Raw genomic sequence first — 23,451 nt, forward strand, 5'->3', positions numbered from 1 at the left:
TGCTGCCAGCTCCAGAGCGTGGCTGAGCAGGGAGTGCCTGCAGTGTGGGGTGATGGTGAGGGGTAAATGGAATAGGAGTGCTGGAATGGCCTGGGGAATGTGACACTGAGCCTGCCTCCAGCCCGGGCCTGGATTGTGGGTGCCCAATGCAGTACCTCGTGTGTGCCCAGTGTCTGCAGTACTCAATGCAGTGCTGTCTTCCCCGTGTGGTGCTCAGGGCAGCACCCAATGCCCAGTGCAGTACCTGGCATTCAGAGCACCCATTACCCAGTGTGATATGCGCTGCAGTGCTCCATGCCCAGTGCAGTGATCAGTGCCATGCCCTAGGACCTGAGGCTCGGCGCAGTGTACAGTGCTGTGCTCCATGCCCTGCGCAGTCCCGGTTCATAGTACAGTCTCGGTCCCCAGTGCAGCGCAATCCCAGTGTGGTGGCCACGGTGTAATGCACTGCCCCGGTGCTGCCCCAGGCTGCCACGAGGGGGCGCCCCCGCGTTCTCCCGCAGCGCCGCTTGGCGCCTGCGGCCTCTCGGCTCTTTCCGGAGCAGTTCGGGCAAGAGGCGTGGTCCCGATCGTGGCCGGTGTCCGGGGAAGGGGCGGGGCCTGAGCGTCTTCGGGGAGGTTCGTTTCTCTCCGGCATCACTCGGCTATTTCCGGGGCGGGTTCGGGCGGTTCCGGCGGTCTTCGGGCCCTTTCCCAGGCTGCCGCCGGGCTGGGAAGCAAGAACGGGTTGGAGCGGAGCGGCGGCGGACGGGGCCAGAGAAGAGGTACGATGGGGCCGGGATATGGGGAGAGAAAGGCCCGGATCGGTCCCAGACCTGGTCCCAGGGCTGGGTGGAGCGGCGCCGGCATCCGCGGTGAGGGGGCCTCCTCAGCGGGAGACGCCGCGGGGGCCCTGAGAGGGAGCTCTTCGCCGGGTCCCCGGGCCGAGCCCCAGCCCCCTTCCCCGGGGCTAACACCGGCGTTGTCCTCGTCGCCCTCCCGTTGGTGTCATGGCAGGGAGATCTGCCCCATGGGCCGTGTCACCCCTGCTCCCCCTCGCTCCGAAGTGCCAGGCCAGGTGCCTGTGCCAGAGCTGTGGCTCCGCTGCGATGCCAGGGCTGTCCCCGTCTCCTCCCTGTGCAGAGGCTGTGCCACTCGACAACCCCCCCCGGCTATCTCTGTGCCTGGCAGTGCCAGCAGGGAGATCTCTATTCCATTACCCCTGCAGCGATGCCAGTGCGGGGACCCCTCATCATCCTCGGCAGGGTGCCGCCCCCATTGCTGGGGGTCCTGGGCACCCTCTCTGGGTGGCAGAGCCAGAGTGATGTGGCCTGTCAGGGCTGCACGGTTCCAGCCTGGGTTGAGGGCTTGGCCCCACTGCTGTGCTTCTCTACACAGCTGCACCTCCGGAGCTGAGGGTCTTTATTCAATGGGAAATCAAACCTGGGAGGAAACCTGTTTAAAGTGAGCTCTACGAGGAGTGCAGAGAGCTGAAGTGGCACCAGCACTGCGCCCATCGGCACCCGTGCCAGACCCGGCCAAGGAATGGCTGCTTGTCCTCCCATTAGTGCCTGGCTTCTATTTCCCCAGCAGCTCTTGGAGCCACTGGGGAACTGGCCCTGTGACTTTCTCTGTGAGAGCAGAGAATGGAGACAGCTGAGTAAATATAGCCTAAATCACTGCTTTCCTGGCCATTCCCTTGCCCTTCCCTAGCATGCAAAGGGCTGGTGTGTCCCCGAGGCTGGGCTGGCCTCTGCTTCAGTCATCGACTCTTCCATGATGTGGGAAAGTCCAAGCCATGGTTTGGTTTCTTTGGTGACTCTCTGACGTGGGCAGATCCTGCTTCTCTCTGCCCATGTAGTTCACAGAGAGGCTTTGGTCCTCCTAAAGGTGATGGCTGCCCCAAAATCCCAGTTTTGATCTCTCTAGAACAAGGCTTTCAGCAGGCTGGAAGATCCTTTCTGCTCGCAGCTGGGTCTCGCTGGACAAAAGCTCTGGGCTGGAAGAGAAGCTGCGGCTCAGCTGGAATGTGGCGCGGAGCAGGGTGGTTTGTGGAGCCAGTTTGGAGCCGTGTCAGTGCCGGCTGAGTGCTGGGGTGTGTTTACAATGAGAAGAGAGTATTTACAATATGGAGGGCTCTTAATTCCTCTGGGAATGCCTGGGGTCACAGCTTGGAGCTAAAGGGACTGAGTGATGGAAGATAAAAAGCAGAGAGAGGAAGGGACAGTGGATTTCTCGGGGTGGAAGCCCTTGCCTCTCCCAGCCAGAACCTGGATAATGCTGGCCTGTGAACGTGGTTGCTTCTCACCTCATAGGTTACTTCGTGTCCTTGCTGCACTGTGCAGAGCTGCTAACAAATGGCCATAAATCCCCAGTACCCCAGGGAATGTGATTGTAAGCAGATAAGTTAGCAAGAGCAGCTGGATTTATTGGTCCTTTTTTTTTCATGTACTCTGTTTTAGAGCTGTCATTTTTGAGGGAAGGAGCCAAAAATACAGCTCCTGGATTTATTTCTGAGAAAAGTCCCTAAACTCAGCCCCACGACTGCTCCTAAAATGGAAGCAAACTGTTCTTGCTGCATGGGGGCTGGTGTAAAGGGAGCTGAAGTGAAATGGTGCTTGGTCCATCTCTGCTCAGTGCTGCCAGGTAAAAGGCTTTGGCCAAGTGAAAGGGAGTAGGACAAAGCTCCTGAGGTGAGTGAGTCAGGGCAGGCTTTAACTGAAGCAGGGAAGATGCAGGAGAAGCCTCTGGACAGTATGAGAAGTCTTAGAGTAGATCTCATTGCTTGAGGCACTGTGACTGTTCAGCCCTGGGGGAGGCTGCTGAGACCTCTGAGGAGCGAGGAAGGTGTCAGTGACACCAAGGCAGGGATGTACGAAGCTCCTCAAGGTCCCTGCTGACCATAACATTTAATTCTTCAGTAAAATGTTTCAGATACTCCTTCACATCTTTGGGCTTCACTGAATTAAGCAGAATATTAAATGAACCTCGGGTCTGGGCAGTGACTACTCCTTGTCCCCAGCCAGCTTGCTGCCACTGCTCTGGCTTCTTGGTAAGAGAAGAGATGAGGGTGGCTTTGGCTGCCCCACACCTCTGATGTGATCACTTTCAGGACACCAAGCCCAGCTTGGCCACGCTTCTCTATGTAACTCACCTCCCTTGCTGCTTTTCCCCCTTTGGAGGGAAATACCAACTGGCTTGGCAGTGCCGTGGCCATCCCAGCCTGGCAGCGCGAGCTTCTGGCACAGCCTCGGCTCTGCCCTCTCCTCCAGCTGCTTCCCCGGGGGCAGCTCATGGAGCAGGTCCAGCTCTGCTTCCTGCCCACGCCGGTTCCCTGCGGGCGTACTCAGGTCCTTCGTGGCATTACCACCTCCACCGTGGCCTCGCTGGTGCTTCAAGCCTTGTGGAGTGCTCATCCAGGCTCCTTGGCAGGGTTGGGAGGGAGCCAGCCCAGGGGGCTGCCCTGGAAAGCAGGGATTGTTGTGCTCTGCCCCGGTGCTGCTCCATGGTTCGGGTGCGTGTGGGCACAGTGTGCGCCGTGGTGTGCTTGGCACTGCCATGACACACTGCCTGGTGGGTACCTCCTGCAGGAAGCAGGGGCAGGGTGGGCTGTGTGAGTGCACGGATGGGTTCAGTCTGCCTGCCTTGGCTCAGCGGCGATGTCGCAGCTGCTGTCACGACAGGGTGAGAGGCTGGCAGGCGTCACTGCGTCGTCCTCTTCCCTCTGCTGTGGAAGGAAAGGTTTTTGCTCTCCCCTTCATCACCCCTTCAGGCAGCGTTTTGCAGCTCAGAGCTCAGGTTGGGGTTTTGCTCGCTGAGGATCTGCTGGAACTTGAAGGGCTGTGGGGGTTGCTGTCAGCAGATTCTGCTAAATATTTTCCTGTGCTCTTTCCCCTCACTGGAGGCAGAGCAGCGCTTGGGCTCGCTCCGAGTCGAGCTGCACTTTGAACTGCCTTTGGAACTGGGTTAGAAAGCACAGGAACCACATTTAAAACGTTAAGATGCTTTTATTTAAGTGCTGGGCACACACAAAAGGCCTGGTAATGTGCTTTTTGTTTCAAACCGATGCGTTAAACAAAGCCAGTATTGACAGCCGTAATGAATCGCGGGATTGTCTCTGGGTGCTGAGATAGATTTACCAAAGGTATTTCCATGTCTGATGCTTGGGATTTTCGGAGCAGCCCAAGCAAGTGCTGGCCAGCACGGACACACGAGGCTCCTCTCCGAGAGCTGGAGCAAACCTGGAGCCTGGCCCAGCTGAAATCTTTTGGCAAGCTGCTGCTGCTCTCCTGCGCACGCAGAGCCCTGGCTCAGGGTGCTCCCAGCCGACAGGCTCCTGCCTGTCCCGGGCTCTGCTTCCCAACCTCCCCTTCCCTCCCAGGAGCTGCTGGGGGCTCTCGAGTTCCTCTGGCTTCGGCCAGCGACTCGCTGGGGTGCGAACGCTGCTGCCTCGCAGCCGCCGTCCCACACGCGTGGCTCAGCCTGGGAGCTGCCGCCTGGCTCGGTGGCAGGACAGGACAAGTGGTTCCCCTGGAGCGGACAGCACCGGTGCCGGCCGTGTGGATTTGGGGTTCTTGGGGGGCTTCTTGCCCCCGGTGGTGGGCACTCGATCCACGTGTGGGCTGAGCGTGCAGAAGGCAGGTGAGGCTGCGCCAGGGCCAGGCTGGCCCGAGGTTCTCTGTGCTTTTTCACGTGCCCACTGGTGGCACGGAGCTGGGTCTGTGTCCCCACGGCGGGGGAGAAGGTTGGCAAGAGCTGGGGGAGCAGCATGGTGCGGTAGAAGCTGCGGGACCTGCTCTCTGGGCAGCCTGGGTGCTCCAGTGCTCTGCTCTTCCCACCCTGCCCGCAGCTCTGATTTGAAAAGCCACTGAACGAGTTTGCCAGGGCTGGGTTTGTCCTTCCAGCTCCCTCGGCTGCACCAGCTTGTCTGAGGCGCCTGCAGTGGGGCTGGGATCTGCAGCTGGAAGCAGGGGAGGTGCCTGCAGGGAGCATCGACCCGGCCGGGTCTGGGCTGTGCCGCTTCGGGGTGCGTTGTGGGGTCTCCAGGAGGAGCGGGAGCCGCTGGCCCCTTCCCCAGCGGGCAGCGGCTGCTCTTGCCCCTGGCAGTGCCAACGGCGCTGCCGATCCGGCTGCACCGAATCCTGCGAGGCAGCGCTCAGAGGGTGAGGGGCAGGCAGCCAGCCTGGCCATAAATCTCTCTTTATGCTCTGGATTATGAAGTAATTTTTCCTGGCTGGGGACAGTTGGCCTGGGGAAGTGCAGGCTCTGCTGTGGGCTCCGCTGCGAGCTCCCTGCCGCCGCTGGCCCAGCCTGGTGGAAGCTCGCACGACAGCCCTGCTGGGATGTGCTGCTTCGCCTGAGAACACTCCCAGTCCCCAGGGACTCTCCATGAGTCCTGCAGCCTGGTGGTGCTCCTTGAACTCCATAGCAGCTCTCCGGTGACCCAGATCAGGCTTGGTCCTGTTCTGTATCCACTAGAGCCTGGCTGCAAGTGTCCTACCTGCCCGAGGGCAGTGCCTACTTGCATTTGGCCAAACTGGGATGCTTGCCTGAGCTCGGGCCCTGGCTGCTCTGTGGGTTTCATCTGCCACGGCTTCTTTGTGCCCTTTTTTGTCAGAGGCAGGAGCTGACAGCGCGGTGCTGGGTTGGAGCAGTGAAGCTCTCTCCTCTTGGGGCCCCCACACCGATCCCGTTAGCACGTGCAGGAGGAAAGAAGGGTTTGGAGCTGATGGGAACTGTGCTGCGTTGCTGGCCTGGAAGGGTTACTTTGAAATCCTGCAGATCACCAGCTTTGGTGCCTCTCCAGCGGTCGGAGCAGCCTTGGCGTGGTGCCGTGACCCCGCTGGGAAGGGTGCCCTGGCTCCCTCTGCCTCCTCTCCTCCCTCTGCAGAGGCTCCCGCAGCCCTGAGAAGCGCCTTCCTGCTCTCTAATAGTTTTCAGATGGGGCTCAAGTGTTTGAGCTGGATTTGGCTCAAGCCATTCAGAGGATCTGCAGTGTTCCAGCAGGCTTGGGGTGAAGCTGGGAGGGCTGGGGTCTGGCTGCTCCAGGGGTCTGGCCCTTGGTTGGGGGAACTGGGGAGCACTGGGATCTGCCTGGAGGAGGTAGAAAACAGGCTCGTGAGGCCAGGAGGAGATGGGAAGAGGAGGACATGGCTGGCTGGTGGGAATGCCCCAGCTCATCCAATCCTTCCCAACATGTTCCAACCCAGGCTGGTGCCTTTGGTGGATTTCTGGGCAGGGCAGGCTGCGCGTTCTTGTTTCTCGCCAAATAGCCGAAAGGCAGCGAGCAGCTCCAAGGAGACTTGAAGGCTTCTAAAGATCATTTTAACTCCTCTCACCTCCATCTCTGCACAAAGAGCCTGTGCCTGCTGCTGCTGCTGCTTTTGAAAAGTTCAAAAATTTACTTTGCTCAGAGCCAGGCTTTGAAGTGCTGCTCTGTGGGAATGGCAAAGCATCTCCAGAGCCTCTCGCTGAAAGCTTGGTTAACCTCCATTTGTGGGCAGCTACCTTCAGCAGATGCCTTTGTGAGGGATTGCATGGGGAGATGTGAAGGTGAACTGTGAAATTGAATTGATTGAACAAGAAAGAGGTTAAATCTGTTTGTTTTGCTCCTATTCAGGGCCTCCAGCTGGTGCTTGCAGGGTCACTCTTTTCTGTATGCAAAAGTTCCTGCATAAAGGCTGTTTTGTCCCACTTGTTGCCTTCTTGTTTGCATAAATGCTGCGAGGAGGCTGAGCTGGAGAGGCAGGAGGGAACCTCTTTGGGATGCAGAGCAGTTCCTGCCCCAGCCGCTGGCTCCTCTCAGGCTTTTGGGAGTAATTGGTATTGGAGTGTCCTGGATGGATCCAGGGCTCAGCCTCAGCAGGTAGCAGGAGTGAAACGAGTCCTGCCTCTCTCAGCTGCTCAGACAAACCCCAGCTTGAGTGGTGGTGCTTCGAGAGGCTGTGGGGTGCCTGCTGTGCAGTGACAACTTCTCGTCTCTTCTGTCTGCAGGTGTCGGGGAGGAAGACGAAGTGTGCCAGGCTGCCCGGGGCTAGGAGCCCGCTCTGCCTTTGCCCTCTGGACTGCAACCCTCCTCCTTTTTCGGTGGAGCAGCTCCTGATCTGTTTCTTCACTGCATGCCCGCTCACCAGTGCTGGATTATGTTTGTCTCCTTCTCCCTGTGCTCCATCATTTGGCTGAATCGTGGTTTCAAGCTAAGGAAAAGGGGCTGCACCTAAGCCCACCGGGGCACCCGGACCAGGCTCCTGGAGTGCTGCTTCATGCAGAGACGTTCAGAGAGCTGATGGGGGAGAGCTGTCTCTGAGATCCCTCCTTTTCCACCCACAACGTGCTGCTTCTCCCCAGCGAGCCCTTCCCCCTGCAGAGATGGGCAGCACCGACGGGTTCCAGTACCGTGCGCTCTACCCCTACCGCAAGGAGCGCGAGGAGGACATTGACCTGCTGCCCGGGGACATCCTGGTGGTCAGCAAGGGGGCTCTGCAAGCCCTGGGCTTCAAAGATGGGGATGAGCAGACCCCCAACCAGATTGGATGGATCCTGGGTGTCAACGAGCGGACCAAGCAGAAGGGAGACTTCCCTGGCACCTATGTAGAGTACGTGGGGCCCGTGAAGATCTCTGTCCCCTCCCACCGGCCCCGAATGCAGAGACCCCTGCCCGCGACGCCGGGGGCCAGCGGGGGCCGGCCGCAGGAGGCCCTGGAGCAAGGTAAGCCCTGCTATGTGCCTGCTCTGCTCCTACCCTGTGATGCTCAGGGCATGTGGCTTCGAGGCCAGCTGGGCACCCTGGATCACCCCTAGGCTGGAGGCCATGGGCTCAGGCATGCTTCTGGCTGAGTGCTCTCGGCACATTGTTCCTCCAGCTGCTCAGCAGCGCTGCTTGGAGCGAGCCTTGGCTCACTCCTCCCTCCCCAGGATCCCTCTCCCTCTCTGGCCTGTAACCAGGCAGGATTCTCGTGGTTCTTGGTCCCCCTTCCTGCTCCCCTGAGGGTTTTGCCTGGCGCTATCCCTTTCAGAATAAGTCCTGACCTCTCCCAACCACCTCCCTGCCTGTGCCTCTGGAGTGCCCGGGGCACTGCTCGCTGCCAAGAGCCACTCAGCCCCGCTGAGACACACAATTACTTGTCTCTGGGCAAGAGGAGAAAAGTCAGGGTCTAAAAGAGTACTTCTGAGAACTGGAGCTAATTGCTTGTCTGTCTGGCACTCGTCCTTCCCGCAGATCACGGGGCTCTAGCTGGGGCTGGGCAGCCACCCTCGGGCAGGGCAGGGGCCATCCTGCACCTGCGTCTGCCTCTCAGCTGGCACAGGGCTTGGCACAGATGTGCTCTGGGAGCTTGGGAGAGCTGCTGTGTCACAGTGCTGCCCCTAGAGCTGTGGCAGCTGCCCTTGCTTGTGTTCTTTTGCTCCCAGGCACATAAATCCAGGCTTAGCAGTCCTCGGGTGCCCTGAGGTGGCAAGCAGTGGTGATAGCCACAGTTGGCCTTCCCATGCCTTGCAGAAGACCTCATGCTGGCGCACATGGGTCAGCAGCAGGAGCTGGTGGGCATCAAAGCACACTCCTGGCTGGCAGCTCTGTGTCTTTCCTGTCCCATTCTGCTTGGGAGCTGCGGCTGTCCCATCGGATGCTTCTAGCTCTGTGAAGCATCTCTGGGGTCCTGGGGAATGGAAAGGAGCCACTGTCAGAAGTCAGGGTCGTGGAGCTGGTGCACAGCTCCCTGCAGCTGCCTCCCGTGCTGGGAGCTGGAGGGGTGGCCCTGGGAAACATCTCCAGAGGGTGGGAATGGGGCTGGGCATGCGTTTGAGTTGGCAGCAGAGCTGCTGACCTGAGTCATCCCCTCACAACCTGCCTTTCCAAGAAAGCAGCTCCTCCTGGGACATGCTCTGCGGTGGAGTGCTGGCCCTGCCTGCATCCAGCCCTGCGCTCCCTCGGGGGCTGTATTTATGCCCTCGCAGGCTCTCTCCTCCTCCTCCTCCTCCTCCTGCTGCTGTTCTCCTTCTCAAGCTGGGCTTGGTCAAAGCCACTGCTCTGTGCAGAGGCGGAGATCTCTGGGCTGTGGAAGAAACGTGCCAGAGCTCCTGACACTCAGAAAAGATGTGGCCAGGAAAGAACCCCAAAGCCAGCTTGCCCGAGGATGGAGCAGGGCACACGAGGGAGTGCCAGCCCTGTGCCTGTCCCTGGTGGGTGCATTCCCACAGCCAGGGCCTGCAGCGTGGCAGTTCTGATGCCCATGGCCATCTGGTGTGCAGTCTGCCAGGCTGCTGCTGGGAGACATTTGTGCAGCAGAGAAGCTGTGCGGGAGCCGAGCCTGTGCTCTGCAGCTGGGAGGTGCAGAGCTGTCTGTGCCTGCCCCACGGAGCTCACGGTCGGTGTTTCCCAGCTCCTGCCCCGGGCTGATCAGGGTCCCTCAGCTCCCCAGTGTCACACACAGAGCAGGGCCAGTGTCGCGTCCGTCACCCAGCCCGAGGAGCAGGGCTGGCCCCGCGGGGCTCCGGGGCCCTGCGCTCACAGCCGCTGGATTTACGACTGCTGCTGCTGCCTTCCGCCGCCAGCAGAAAATGCGGCGGAGAAACATTCCCGCAGCCCCGCTCACGGCAGCCCCGCTCACGGCAGCCCCGCTCACGGCAGCCCCGCTCACGGCAGCCCCGCACACGGCAGCCCCGCACACGGCAGCCCCGCACACGGCAGCCCCGGCCGCAGAGTGGAGCTGCTGCTGCTGCTGTCTCCGGCGCAGCCTGCCCGCGCTACAGGCAAGCTGCTGCCTGCTGAAGCAGCACATTCCCGGCCGGGACACGTGGGCAGCGCCAGTGTTTGCTCTGCTTTCAGCCCTTCCCAAGGGTCAGGCTCCGAGCTGCCAGCCTGGCAGCTCTCCCGCAGCTTCTCCACCCCAACCAGCACTGCGCTGGGCCCCTTCCCGTGCCCAGAGGCTCTCTCTGGTGGGGGGTTGCCCCCACCCCGGCAGCGCAAGCCCTTGCAGGACTGCTGGGTGCCTGCCTCCTTGCTGCCCTGTGCTGACAGGAGCTGCTCTGCCTCCCTGCTGGGCTCTGGGTGCAGGAGGCCTGGCCGGGTGCAGCGTCTCAGCTCGCTGAGCCTTCTGGCGAGACCACACCAGGCGAGCTGGGGTCAGAGCCGTGGCAGCAGAGCTGTTTCGCAATGGGGAGCAGCCTCTTGGCTCTGTCTTCCCACGAGCACAGCGTGCTGGGTGTCCTTGCTGACCGTGGGCTCCCCACGGCCTGCCCGGGGCTGCTGACCAACCCAGAGGAGCCTCCTGTACCAGTTGGTGCTCAGCTGGAAGCAAGACAGGGCCTGGCACCGCTTATCCTTCAGCAAACTTCCCACTGGCAGCTGCCTTGCCAGGCCTGTGTGCCCTGAGCCCAACATGTGTCACCCCTGCAGTACAGGGGAAGGGTCACCAGAGCCAGGAGCTCGAGATCAGGAAGTGACAGTGAAGGCACAGACCTCCCCGGGACTGAGGGAGCCTCTGTCCCTTGCTGTGGGCTGTCTGTGCCCAGTGGCAGCTTGCAGCGAGGCTGTGTGCTGGCAGGAAGGGGAGCAGGGGCTGGTTTCCCCGCGCAGCCAGCAGGCAGGGCAGGAATGTGCTGACACTGCACTCTCTGCTCCATCGCTGCGGGAATTGCAGCTCCCCGGCCCTGCTCCCCCCCACCCCAGACCCTCACAGCTTCTGCTGAGCAGGGCCCAAACCTGGCCTGAGCCCCAGGAACTCTGAGAACCCCATACTGCCTGCCTGGGGTGCCACAGCCCCAGGGGAGCAGGCTCTGCCTCCTGGGCTCCTTGGGTGCTGTAAGGGTCCCACTGTGCACAGCCCATCAGGGGTTGGCACGGGGCTGGGCTCGGCTGTGCTGGTTTCTGAGCCAGCTCACAAGTTCCTCACAGCCTCCATGCCACGTTTGTGGGGGCTGTAACCCTGTGCCAAGCTAGGGATTGCCTCAGTGTTGGGAGCAACATTGGTTGTGGCCTTGGTGCAGCTCCACTGCAGAGCATCTGCGGGGGGCTGAGGTGAGGGTGACCTCTTCTCTCCTTCCCTCCTCTCTCCCCAGGGTCTCCTCTCCCAGACTTGCAGGAGCAGTTCAGCCCCCCTGAGATTGCACCACCGCTGCTGGTGAAGCTGGTGGAAGCTATTGAGAAGAAAGGTAAGGGGGAGTGCTGCACTCTGAGGGGCTGACACCCCCAAACCCCCCAGTGAGGGCAGAGGGGTGGCAGCTGTTTGTAAAAGCTGTTGGCATTGGGCTGAGCTCTGTGGGATGTGCAGGGACAGCTGCCTGCAGCAGGGGAGGTTCCCCTGCACCTCTCTGCCTTAGGCCACTGTTCCCCAGAGCTGAGCATGACCCCACTGCACCCCGAGGTGAGGGTACTGGGCTTTGGGAAGTGGCTTCCATCCCAAATCTGCCATGCTGGGGAAATGGGGGCACAGAACTGGGTGTCTTTGGGCCAAAGGGGGCCATGGGAGGTTGGCTTAGGCACCATCCAGACCTGGTGAGCCGTGCTGCAGGCATGGAGCTGCCAGGCTGGCACCAAAAGGGTGCACGTAGGGAGGGCTGGAGCTAACGGCAGCCCCTGGCTTTGCAGGGCTGGACAGCGAGATGCTGTACAGGACATCGGGCTGCGAGCTGCGGCAGGCGCTGAGAGCCGGTAAGAACCAGCGCGGTGTGGCGGGCACAGCTGGGGCGGGTTAGTGCCAGACAGTGCCAGCAGCCACCGGGCCAGGCTGGTCCTGGCAGCTCCTGGCTCCTGGCACCCTGCCCATGGGGCTGGGCCACCCTGGCACGTCCCTATCCTGCATGGACGGATGGGGCAGGGGACACTCTGTGGTGAGGGGATGTGGTGCTGGCCACTTGGAGCCTGCAGTGCCCTCCTCTGCTTGTCTCCTGCTGTTCCCATGGCCCACAGCTTGCACTGCTGGCATGGGTTGGGGTGGCATGGTTTGAGGGAGACCTCCCTGCTGGGCTCAGCGTGGCGCTGGTCAGTCTGTGCTTGCCTCTGACAGCAGCAGGGAAGGAAATCTATCACCCCAGCCATGCATGCCTGGGATTCTTGTGGCAGAGCTCAGGACAAAGGCTGTGGGCACCCAAAATGGCCTTGATTCTCTGCCTGGGTTCCCAGAGCAGACTTATTTCTGGGATGCATGGGAGCACCTCCAGGCTTCCTCTGTCGTGTGGGCTGCTTGGCTGTCTGTCTAATGTGCCATGGTCTCTGGAATGGGTGCTGGCAGAACTGGAGTTGCCACTGGGTGCCCAGTGCTGTGCCCATCATCCATGGGAGCTGTGTGCCTTGGCAGATTGGACCTTGGGTGACCTGGAGCCCTTCGACGTGCACTCCCTGGGCGAGGCACTGCGAGGCTACCTGCAGGACCTGCCCTCCCCCGTGGTGCCGGTGTCGGTGCATGGAGACGTCCTTCGAGTCCTGCAGGGTAAGAGCTTCCCCTGGCCGCGCTGGGGAGCGGGTGGCTGGGTGGCACAGGCACGTCCGTGGCACTGGGGTAACCGCTGTCCCCATGGGGTCTGCTGCTGACGCTGCTCCCTGCCGCGAGGCAGCCGGAGCCTGCGGCGCTGCTGTCCCAGCCCCTCCGCCCTGTCCCGTTCTGTCCCCAGAGGTCCCCCAGCCCGAGAGCTGCCGGAAGCAGCTGCTGCTGGCGTTGGAGTCGCCTGCGGTGCCGCTGCAGAACACACTCACCCTGCAGTTCCTGCTCCGGCATCTGGGCAAGGTATCGCAGCAGGCAGACAGCAACAGCCTCCACCCTCGGGCCCTGGCAGAGATCTTCGGCCCCCTCCTCTTGCGGCTGCCTGGCGCCAGGTACGTGAGGCCATGAGGCTCCAGCTGGGCGCTGGCCACTGTGCCCTGCCAGGGTGAGGAGCCTGGCCTGTGACAGCACTGCCCACAGCCCCTGGTCACTGCATCCGGCATTAACCTGCTGGCAGCACAGGGAGCTGGGACTCAAGAGCCAGGGCAGAGCTTTAGTGTCAGACTGAGATGCAGCAGCTGGGATGAACCAGCTCGCCCTGGACACCCTTTTGCCTGGGGAGGATGTGGGAGCAGTGCCAAGTTCTCCCCCACAGCTGCCATTGTAACTTGGCTCCTCTCACCCTGCAGCCCAGAGCTGAGCCCTGATTTCTCTGTGCTGTTCCTGGAGATGCTTCTGCAGACAAAGGAGTTGGAGCTGGAGCAGCTGCCCCCAGGTACTGAGATGCCCCTTCTTAGCTTCTCGAGGTGCTGATTGTGAGTGTGGAATCTCAGCCCTCCTGAACAGGTTGCCAAGGGCATTTCTGGAGCCCTGCTGTGCCTGGAGGCCAGCCCGGGGACTTCACCTCTAGATGTGCCTGGAGCAGCTCCTGGCAGTGTGACAACCAAGGGGGCTTCCTGGGATAGTCACTGCTGGGAAGAGGATTCAGTGCTCCAAGGGATTGCCTTTGGGAAGCTGGGACTTGGCCTCACCCTGCTTCTGCCCCTTTCTCTTGCAGCCTTGCCTCCAAAACCGCCGAAGCCGAAGCCCAGCGCAGCCAGCCTGGCCAACGGGAACAGTGTGCCCTTGCAGGATGCCGAGTGGTACTGGGGTGACATTTCCCGGTAAGGATGGGACAGGCAGCAGCTGTCCCAGGTGCTCCCTCCATGGAGTTCTCTAGAGAGCTCTGGCCGTGACTGTCGTGTTCCTCGCAGGGAGGAGGTGAACGAGAAGCTCCGGGACACGCCGGACGGCACCTTCCTGGTGCGCGATGCCTCCAGCAAGATCCAGGGGGAGTACACTCTGACGCTCAGGTGGGGCCCGCACAGCTCCAGGCTGCCTGGACACTTGGCTCTCAGGCTGGGCCGGGGTGCTGAGGTGTTGCTAAGTGCTCTCTCCTCTGCCCCACTCACCACAGGAAGGGAGGCAATAACAAGCTGATCAAGATCTTCCACCGGGAGGGCAAGTATGGCTTCTCCGAGCCCCTCACCTTCGGCTCCGTCGTGGAGCTCATCACTCACTACCGGCACGAGTCACTGGCCCAGTACAATGCCAAGCTGGACACCAGGCTGCTCTACCCCATCTCCAAGTACCAGCAGGTGAGGCACGGGCTGGTCAGCACAGCCTGAACCAAAGGTGTTCGCTCCTTCACCTCTCTGGCCCTTTGGCAGAGAGCAGTGTCCACCCTTCACTCTGTGGGGCAGCAGGCACCCTGCAGGGCTGGGGTCTTTTGTGGGACCAGCTGCCTGCCTTGGGGACTGCTAACTGAGGTCTTGATTGAGGCTGTGCTTGTGGCAGGACCAAGTGGTGAAAGAGGACAGTGTGGAAGCCGTTGGGGAGCAGCTGAAGGTCTATCACCAGCAGTACCAGGACAAGAGCTGGGAGTACGACCTGCTGTACGAGGAGTACACACGCACGTCCCAGGTACGGGGGTTCTGGGCCCCTCAATTCAAGAAGGATGTTGAGGTGCTGGAAGGTGTCCAGAGAAGGGCAACAAAGCTGGTGAAGGGCCTGGAACACAAACCCTATGAGGAGAGGCTGAGGGAGCTGGGGGTGTTTAGCCTGGAGAAGAGGAGGCTCAGGGGTGATCTTATTACTGTCTACAACTACCTGAAAGGACATTGTAGCCAGGTGGGGGGTGGCCTCTTCTCCCAGGCAACCAGCAATAGAACAAGGGGACACAGTCTCAAGTTGTGCCAGGGTAGGTCTAGGCTGGATGTTAGGAGGAAGTTCTTCACAGAGAGAGTGATTTCCCATTGGAATGGGCTGCCCAGGGAGGTGGTGGAGGCACCGTGCCTGGAGGTCTTCAAGAAAAGACTGGATGAGGCACTTAGTGCCATGGTCTGGTTGACTGGCTAGGGCTGGGTGCTAGGTTGGACTGGATGAGCTTGGAGGTCTCTTCCAACCTGGTTGATTCTATGATTCTACCAACGGCCTCTGCCCATGGGGAGCTGCACCACTGTGCCCAGAGGAGACTAGAAATCAGGCACCCTCTGCCCTATTTGTCTTCTCCTGGGCTTGAGAGAGGATTCCCCAGAGAATGAGCTTCCAAGAGGGGGATGTTTTGGCTGCAGCAAGGGGAGGAGGAAGAAGGGGATGTGAATGAGCAGAGACCTGCCCCCCACTCAGCTGTGCCCTCCCTTTGCAGGAGCTGCAGATGAAGAGGACAGCAATCGAGGCCTTCAACGAGACCATCAAGATCTTCGAGGAGCAGTGCCAGACGCAGGAGAAGTGCAGCAAGGAGTACATTGAGCGCTTCCGGCGTGAGGGCAACGAGAAGGAGGTGCAGCGGTGAGCACAGGGGCTGGTGGCGACCTGCCCTGACTGGGGACAAGCTCTGGGGGCTGGAAGGATGATCCTGGCCCAGCACGGGGTCGAGGCATGTGCAGTCCTGGTCTCCAGCAGCCTGCCGTGGGCTGGAGCTGGCAGGAGGCTTCCTTCCCCTCCTACTCTGGCTCGCAGCCTGAAGCCCCGCTCCGTTCTCCCAGGATCCTGATGAACTCGGAGAAGCTCAAGTCTCGCATCACAGAGATCCACGACAGCAAGATGAAGCTGGAGCAGGACCTGAAGAAGCAGGCCTCGGAGAACCGGGAGATCGACAAGCGCATGAACAGCCTCAAGCCAGACCTGATGCAGCTGCGCAAGCTGCGGGACCAGTACCTGGTGTACGTAGAGCAGGCCCCTGCTGCCCTCCAGCCTCGCTTGCAGCCACCCAGCTGGCTCCTTCAGGGCTCTGGGGCTTGTTGGACCTGCTTGTGGGCTGCTGGGTGGAGGAGCCAGGCCTGCAGTGTTCAGCTCCAGGGCACGGCGGTGCCTCAGAGGGGACAGCTGCTGCCCTCTGCTGATGGCTGTGCCAGCGGTGCCTGGCCCAGGCTGGCACAGTGCCTGCCATGAGCTCGGCTTCTCCAGGGGTGTTGGTTGATAGCTGCCTTAATGTGAGCCAGCAGTGTGCCCAGGTGGCCAAGATGAGCAATAACATGGCCAGCAGGTGTGGGGTTATTCAGCCTGGAGGAAAGGAGGCTGAGGGGAGACCTCATTGCTCTCTACAACCCACTAAAAGGAAGTTGGAGCCAGGTGGGGGTTGGGCTCTGCTCCCAGGGAACAATAGGCAAGACAAGAAGGAACAGCCCCAAGTTGTGCCAGGGGAGGGTTAGGCTGGACACTGGGAAAAAAATCTTCCATGAAAGAATTGTCACCTCTGGACCAGGCTGCTCAGGGCAGTGGTGGAGTCCCCATCCCTGGATGCATTTAAGGACCTATAGATGTGGTGCTGAGGCACAGTGGTGACCTGGCAGTGCTGGGTTAATGGTTGGACTGGGTGAGCTGAAAGGTCTTCTCTGACCCGGGTGATTCTCTGATTGATTCCTCAGGTGGCTGACCCAGAAGGGTGCTCGGCAGAAGAAAATCAACGAGTGGCTGGGCATCAAGAATGAGACAGAAGAGTGAGTGTCCCTGTGGGTGTGGGGGGCTCTGGGGGTACAGCCCACTCAGAGGGAGACTCAGACCAGAGAGAAGGGAGAGATTTGTTATGCTGAGCATGGCGAGACCCTGGCCCAGCTTGCCTAGAGGGGAAGATGTTCCATCCCTGGAACCATGGCAGGTCAGGTTGTTTGAGGTTCTGAGCCGCCTGCTTGAGTTGGGGATGTTCCTGCTGACTGCAGGGGGCTGGACTGGATGAGCTTGAAGGTCCCTTCCCATCTAAACCAGTCTGGGACCCTACAAGGACACCTTCCCCAGCAGAAGGGGTGGCAGCAGCCAGTAGCATGGGGGCAGGTGGAGAGGCCACACAAGCAAGAGGCTCTGAGCCTCCCTGTGCTCACCCACAGCCAGTACTCCATGATGGACGACGAGGAGGAGCTGCCCCACCACGAGGAGCGGACGTGGTACGTGGGGAAGATCAACCGGCTGCAGGCTGAGGAGATGCTGTGCGGGAAGCGGGACGGCACCTTCCTGATCCGCGAGAGCAGCCAGAAGGGCTGCTACGCCTGCTCCGTGGTGTGAGTGTGCCCAGCACAGCCCTGGGGCTGCTGCCCCAGCTCCCCTGCCCCGCTCCCTCCTGCGGCCTGGGGGAGGCATCAGCTGCCATGCTGGGCCTCCCTGGGTGCTCTCTTTCAGCTGGGGCCAGGTGCATCTTGGGGTTGCTTCGGTGACTCCCGGTTGTGCTCCGTGGCATGGCACTGACCCCCTGCTGTCTTGCCCCCTCAGGGTGGATGGTGACACCAAGCACTGCGTCATCTACAAGACGGCGACCGGCTACGGCTTTGCTGAGCCCTACAACCTCTACGCCTCCCTCAAGGACCTGGTCTTGCACTACAAGCACACGTCCCTGGTGCAGCACAACGACTCCCTGAATGTCACTCTGGCTCACCCGGTCCGTTCCCAGCCACCAGCCAGATGAGCAGCCCAAGCACAACACAACAGCTGCCTTCAGCTTCTCTCCAGGGCACTGCTTTCTGGCTCTGGACTCTTGCACCCTGTATAGTTGAGTCTCTGTGCTCCTGCCCCTCCAGAGCCTCTGAGATGTCTGTGACCGTTCCTGATGTCCCTGTTGGTCAGTAGCTGAGAACCTGTGGTGGCTGATGGGACACACACATACACAAAAGCTGGGCTGTTGATTCCCAGTGGGCTCCAGCCTCCAGGAGTTGGGATCCAGCTGTGATTGAATTGCTGGGGCTGAACACAGCCCCCTTCCCTTCCGCGATGAGCAGGTCAGGTCCTCTTCTTGCTGGCAGGTCACCCCACCTGGCATCACTGCAGAGCTACATTTCCGAGCTCCTTGGCACCGTGGTGTTGTCCCTGCCCTGGGCAAGCAGCCATGAGCGAGGAGCTCCCTGCCTGGATGCCAGAGGAAGCAGAGGAGGCTCCCTGTGCCCTCCACCTTCATGGCAGAGGCTGGTATGAGAGGTACTGCTGCTCCATGCAGACTTGTTTAAGAAGGAGAGACCTCCCCCTGCCCAGGGCTTCTCTGCTGAGGGCTTCACTCCCTGCCATGCCCAACCTCACCCTGCGGTTCCCTGGTGTTGTGGCCACCTTTCAGCATTGCTGTCTGGGGAGGGAGGATCCAGTTAGCAAGGAATCCTCATCTTCGTCGTGCCAGCTAAGCTGTGAAGGCTGTGGTGGTGCCCATTGCTTTTCCCAGCAGAACCCATGGGATGCTGAGCTCATTCCTGGCTCTTGGGTGGCTCTGCCATGGTGTTGCATTGCAGCAAGTGGCAGCTCTGTAAATGGGGCTCCTCTGCTCAGCTCACTCCCAGCACTGCTCTTTGCTGGCCTCCACCCCCATGCTGGGCAGCAGCTGGGCAGGCTGGTGCTGACTCAGGTCCCACCAGCTAAAGCAGGAGGCGGCTGGAGGCTGCTCTATACTATGAGCCCTACATAAAATGAAGGAGCTGCCTGCTGCAGGAGGCTGGGGTCTGCTGAGCTGGGGGCCACAGCGTGGAGAGCTGAGTGTGCAAACTGTGCAGAGCTGATCCTGGGTGCTGGATGGGGCTGGGGAGGGAGAGCTGGGGCCTGCTGCAGCACTGCCCCTCAGGGCTGCCTGGCACTTGCTGTGTCTTGAGTTGAAAGGGTGACAGAGGTGACTGGACCAGGGCTGAGTGTTAAGACCATGGTGGCATTTGCTTCGCTGCGTTCTGTGCCTGCCTGGCTGAAGCAAGCAGTAGCTGTCCTCTGTGCCTGCAGGAGAGGCTCTTCCCTCTGCAGGCTGCATCCCTAGACCGGGATGCTGGGTGCTGGGGCTTTGCTGCTGCTTTTGTGGTGACCTGGCCTCAGGCAGAGCTGCAAGGTGCTGTGTGCTCACTGTCTGCATCCTGTCCTCCAGCAAGGACCAAGCTGTCCCTCCCCTGGCCAGCTCTGCTCCTCACCTCACCCCAGGCTAGTCCCCAGATCCATTTGGAGCTGGGGCTGCTGGAGCAAAGGCTCCACTCCTGCTGCTGTGGCAGCTCTGGTGCTTGGCTGTGCAGGCCCCGTTCACTGCCCCCTGTGCCCCTTCCAGGCTCTGGTTTGCTAATGTTTGGTGTTTTGGGGATGGGGTACAGTGGTGCCACTGCTGACATGTGGCTTGGTACCCAAGTGCCATGGATGGGGGCAGGCAGTGGGCTGGGGAAGCTGTGGGGTGCACCACCTAGCAGAGGCCATATTTGGCTTTAGGGATCACTTGGGAAGAGCTGTTTGGATAAGTAAGGGAATACTTCTGACTTCCAATAGGAAAGATGAGCACACAGGAGTGGAGCAGGGAAACCCAGTGCTCATAGTCGGGTCTGTGCCAACATCCCAAAGTTTTCTGTCAGGCTCCTGCACCATTTACAGTGGTACATTTTCAGCCTGGGGACTCTACTGGTCCTGTGCTCACTCCTGTGCTGCCAGCCTGTCCCTGCACCATGGGGGCAGGCTGCAGGAGGATCCCATCCTCCTGCTGCTCACCCCACAGGGTTCACATCTCCCCCAGCACCCCACCCCTGTGAGCTTGAGGCTGGTCCTGCTTGGGGTGGGAGTTTGCTCCCAGCTCCTGCCAGGGCCTGCCAAGCATCTGAGAGAGTCAGCTTCGAGTCCTGGCCTGCTGCTGTGCGTTGTGCTCAGCCCAGCTCTGCTGGCCGGCAGAGTCCAGCTTCTCCTAACACTGGCTTTATACTTCTGGCTGAATTTCTGCTCTCTGCCCCCGTGCTGCTCCTTCCCCAGCCACAGCCTCTCCTTCCCCAGGAGCATGAGCACAAGGGGTCCGCTCAGCTCTCTGCCCTTCCACCCATCGCTGACCTCCCCCCAAACCCTGACCTGCCCCAGCAGGGCTCTGCTCGCTAGTCCTGTGTACGAGGAGGAAAATGTCCCCCCCCGGGGGGCTGCCTTTCCCTGACGGTGCTTGGCTTAGCTCCCTAACCGCAGCGCTTCCCTCCCTGCCTGCAATCAACTCTAGTAGTGGTTTGTCCTTCGGTGCTTCTGCCCCTGCTGTTCACGCCGCTGGCTCCAGAGTCCAAGGTTCTGGACTGTGTTTTGCTGCTTGTGACCCCCGAACCCACCCCACACACCCTGCTCCCAGGGAGCACAGCTCCGTTTCTGTCCCGCCTTAGGGGGTCGCCTGCGTGACCCCCCGCGAGGGCTCCGCTGCTCTCGTGGTGCCGAGTGGGGCCCCGGAGGGTTCGGAAGCCCCCGGGAGGGGGGTTCGGGAGCGCCGCGGAGCGGGGTTGGGGTCCGTGTAGGTTTTGCAATAATCGATAAGCTGCCGCCTGAGCTGCTCCCCGCAGCAGTTCGCTCCCTGCTCGTCCGTCGATGTTTACCGGTGTCGCCCCAGTGTCGGTTCCCGTAGGAGCGGTTTGGTTTTTTTTGTACGGTACTCAAAACGCCACCAAAAAAAAAAACGAAAATAGGAAAGAAAGAAATAAACAATTTTCCTGAGGGGCTGCGGCTGCTGCCGGCGCGGCGGAGCGGAGCGGGGGCGGGAGGGCGTTGGGGCTCGGCACCAGTTCCTGGGCTGGGCGCAGGATGTGACCCAGTGCTGAGCTGTGCCCGGATCGGGCTCCCCAGGGGCATGCGGGAGCCAACCCCGGGCTCAGCAGCTGGGCAAGTGAGGAGGTGGCAGCCGAGCCCGCGGCGAGCTCCGTCCGGGAACGGCGGCTGCAAAGAGGGGAGAAAGTGCGAGGCTCTGGGGCAGCCAGCCCCAGAAGTGAGCCCGAGGGGGTGTCTGGGGCAGCACCTCCCCTGCCGCCCCCTGCCCGAGCCGCCAGCGTGGGCGTGCTCTGACACCTGCGCCCAGCCGCGGGGGCCCTGTGGCAGGGTCTGGCATTGAGCCCCATCCCGCCCCGAGCCTTGCCGGGCCTTGGGTTTCTGTCCCCAGCGTGTCACAGCTCGCAGGGAAACTGCAAGCAGCGGTGGGGCTGTGACCCCAGCACCCCGATATGGGACAGCAGGGACAGGGTGGCCCGAGCCGGGCGGCCTCGTATGAGTCAGCAGCGTCACATGAGGCGCGCAGGGAGCAGGGCAGGAAGGGTGCCCAGGGGCGGGGGCAGCCTGGCTTTAAAAGTCCTCGCGGGGACAAGCTCCTCTCCACACCGTCCCCATGGCCCCTGCCGTGCCGCTGGCTGTCCTGACACTGGTCGCCCTCCTGGCCCCAGGGCTTGGGGTGGCCTTGCCCGGCTGTGACTACCCAACCCACCTCTGGTGCAGCTCGTGGGAGATCGCCGTCGCCTGCCAGGTCAGAGCCGCTGGTGCCAGGGCTGACCTGGATACCCACCTGTTTGTGCTGGCAGCCCACGCAGGGCAGAGCCACCTGGCACGTGGGCACACGTCCTGCCGAAACAGCAGGGCTGGGGCTGGGCACCTGCCCGGTGAGGAGAGCTGGGGCGTGTGGGGATGGTGCTGGGCATTGCACAGCCGCGGTACCCGGTGCAGGTGTCGGCTCTGAGCACAGGCTGACACATCATGGAGATGCTCAGAGCCTCCTCCCTGCCATGCTGGCACCATGGCACTCCCCAGTATACCCAGGGAATCGCCATGCTGCAGCTGGACCCCGACCCTTCCCTGCTGGCACTTCTGCTTTTTCAGCTCAAAACTCAGCCCGTTCTGCTCTGAACGTCCCCGGATGGTGACACTGCTGCCGTGGCAGCTCCGGCTGCACCCCGTGAGCCCCGCGGGGCTGCCGCCGCCACCGGGCAGCGGGGGCTGGGCTGAGCCCATGCGCAGGCACATCCTGGCTCTGCTTGATGCTTTTCCCCCAAACCAATATTTTAGGGAAGTTCCTGTGGAAAGCCCCAGCACTGCGCCCAGGATGCTGCATCCGCAGAGCCTCTCAGCCGCTTTCAGTTCCCGCCTCACCCCGCCTGGCCTCGTTGCTCTCCTGTCTCACATCCAGCAGCATTGCCCCATCCCCTGCAAATGTGCCAGGGGGGAGGCTGCAGCTGTAACACCCCCAACATACCCCAAAACCCTTCTGCACGCAGGCTGAGAGCCACTGTGCCAATCTGTCGAGCCCAGCGGCCCCCCCAGTGGAGCTGACCCTGTTTTATGAGAGCCTGTGCCCAGCGTGCCGCTGGTTCCTGGTCCAGCAGCTCTTCACCACCTGGCTGCTGCTGCCCGCCGAGGCCCTGAGCATCACCCTGGTGCCCTATGGCAATGCCCAGGTAGGAGCCAGCCCAGCCGTGGGCGCTCGCCCTGGTGCTGCCAGGCCTGCTCAGACTGGTTATTCCCGCAGGAGAGGAACGTCAGTGGGAAGTGGCAATTCCTGTGCCAGCACGGCCCAGAGGAGTGTTTGGGCAACATGATTGAGGTGACAGTGCCGGTCCCCATCTCCATGGTGCAAGCACAGTGGCAGGGTGAGGGCAGTCTCTCACCACCCACTCATCCTTGTAGACCTGCCTGATGCATGAGGCCAAGAACTTCAGCAGCTACTTCCCTGTCATCTTCTGCCTGGAGTCAGGCAGCTCCATCACCAAGAACCTGGAGGCTGTACGTCCTCCCTCCTCGTCCCTCATGGCCCAGCACGGGGACATCCCTGTCCCCCCCTGACCTCCCTGTGTGCCCCTGACCTGCTCATGTCCTTCCTCGTCTCCCTGGCAGTGCCTGCAGGTCTATGCCCCGCAGCTGGACGGGGGCCGCATCGCTGCCTGCGTGCAGGGGGACGCGGGGGCAGCCCTGATGCACCACAACGCTCAGCTGACCCAGGCGCTCGACCCCCCGCACCAGTATGTGCCCTGGGTCGTCATCAACGGGGTACGGCGTGGCAGGAGGGGCGTGGGGGGCCGGGCAGGGCCGGGGCACCGCAGGGAGCCTCTGCCCAGCAACATCTTTCCCCTCCCCATGCAGAAGCACACAGAGGAACTGCAGGAGCAGGCCCAGGCTTCGCTGCTGGGGCTCATCTGTCGCCTCTATCAGGTGGGCCATGGGGCTGGAGGGCGGCGGTGGGGCCGAGGGACATGTCCCCGTCCTCACCAGGGCTCTAATGGCCTCTCTCTGGCAGGGAGAGAAGCCCAAAGCCTGTGGGGGCTCGGGGGGCCCAAGGGCGCCGTTTCTCTGCGGACGCTGAGGGGCGGCGCAGGAGCAGCGACGGAGAGAGTGGGAGCAGCGAGGGAGGGTGCGGGAGTACCGGGGGGCGGTGCGGGAGCAGCGAGGGGCGGTGCGGGAGTACCGGGGGGCGGTGCGGGAGCAGCGGGGGGCGGTGCGGGAGTACCGGGGGGCGGTGCGGGAGTACCGAGGGGCGGTGCGGGAGCAGCGCGGGGCGGTGCGGGAGTACCGGGGGGCGGTGCGGGAGCAGCGGGGGGCGGTGCGGGAGTACCAGGGGGCGGTGCGGGAGCAGCGAGGGGCAGTGCGGGAGTACCGAGGGGCGGTGCGGGAGCAGCGAGGGGCGGTGCGGGAGCAGCGGGGGGCGGTGCGGGAGTACCGGGGGGCGGTGCGGGAGCAGCGAGGGGCAGTGCGGGAGTACCGAGGGGCGGTGCGGGAGTACCGAGGGGCGGTGCGGGAGCAGCGGGGGGCGGTGCGGGAGTACCGGGGGGCGGTGCGGGAGTACCGAGGGGCGGTGCGGGAGCAGCGGGGG

At 61.8% G+C, this 23,451-nt stretch overlaps 2 protein-coding genes across 3 annotated transcripts; both read left to right on the top strand.

Annotated features, from left to right (window-relative positions):
- The first annotated feature begins 668 nt into the window (after positions 1–668).
- PIK3R2 (phosphoinositide-3-kinase regulatory subunit 2) lies at positions 669–20,321 on the top strand. Of its 2 annotated transcripts, none has more exons than XM_064175240.1 (16): positions 669–764; positions 6,973–7,687; positions 11,035–11,127; positions 11,564–11,626; positions 12,273–12,404; positions 12,586–12,787; positions 13,085–13,170; positions 13,453–13,558; positions 13,649–13,747; positions 13,852–14,032; positions 14,232–14,357; positions 15,082–15,224; positions 15,422–15,598; positions 16,304–16,375; positions 16,760–16,930; positions 17,139–20,321. In XM_064175240.1, exons 2-16 carry the CDS (start codon positions 7,348–7,350, stop codon positions 17,329–17,331), a joined length of 2,184 nt encoding a protein of 727 aa, XP_064031310.1. In that variant the 5' UTR covers positions 669–764; positions 6,973–7,347; the 3' UTR covers positions 17,332–20,321. The 2 variants fall into 2 exon arrangements, with proteins under 2 accessions (XP_064031310.1, XP_064031311.1); XM_064175241.1 differs by lacking the exon at positions 669–764 and adding an exon at positions 4,600–4,620.
- A 478-nt stretch (positions 20,322–20,799) lies between these two features.
- On the top strand, positions 20,800–22,986 carry IFI30 (IFI30 lysosomal thiol reductase). Its single transcript, XM_064175242.1, has 7 exons — positions 20,800–21,117; positions 21,863–22,042; positions 22,114–22,188; positions 22,272–22,367; positions 22,479–22,631; positions 22,725–22,793; positions 22,879–22,986. The coding sequence occupies exons 1-7, from the start codon at positions 20,983–20,985 to the stop codon at positions 22,942–22,944; spliced, it is 774 nt and encodes a 257-aa protein (XP_064031312.1). The 5' UTR covers positions 20,800–20,982; the 3' UTR covers positions 22,945–22,986.
- Positions 22,987–23,451: the final 465 nt, after the last annotated feature.

The sequence above is a fragment of the Pogoniulus pusillus genome, chromosome 41 (assembly GCF_015220805.1).
Source record: "Pogoniulus pusillus isolate bPogPus1 chromosome 41, bPogPus1.pri, whole genome shotgun sequence".
Taxonomy (NCBI): Eukaryota; Metazoa; Chordata; class Aves; order Piciformes; family Lybiidae; genus Pogoniulus; species Pogoniulus pusillus.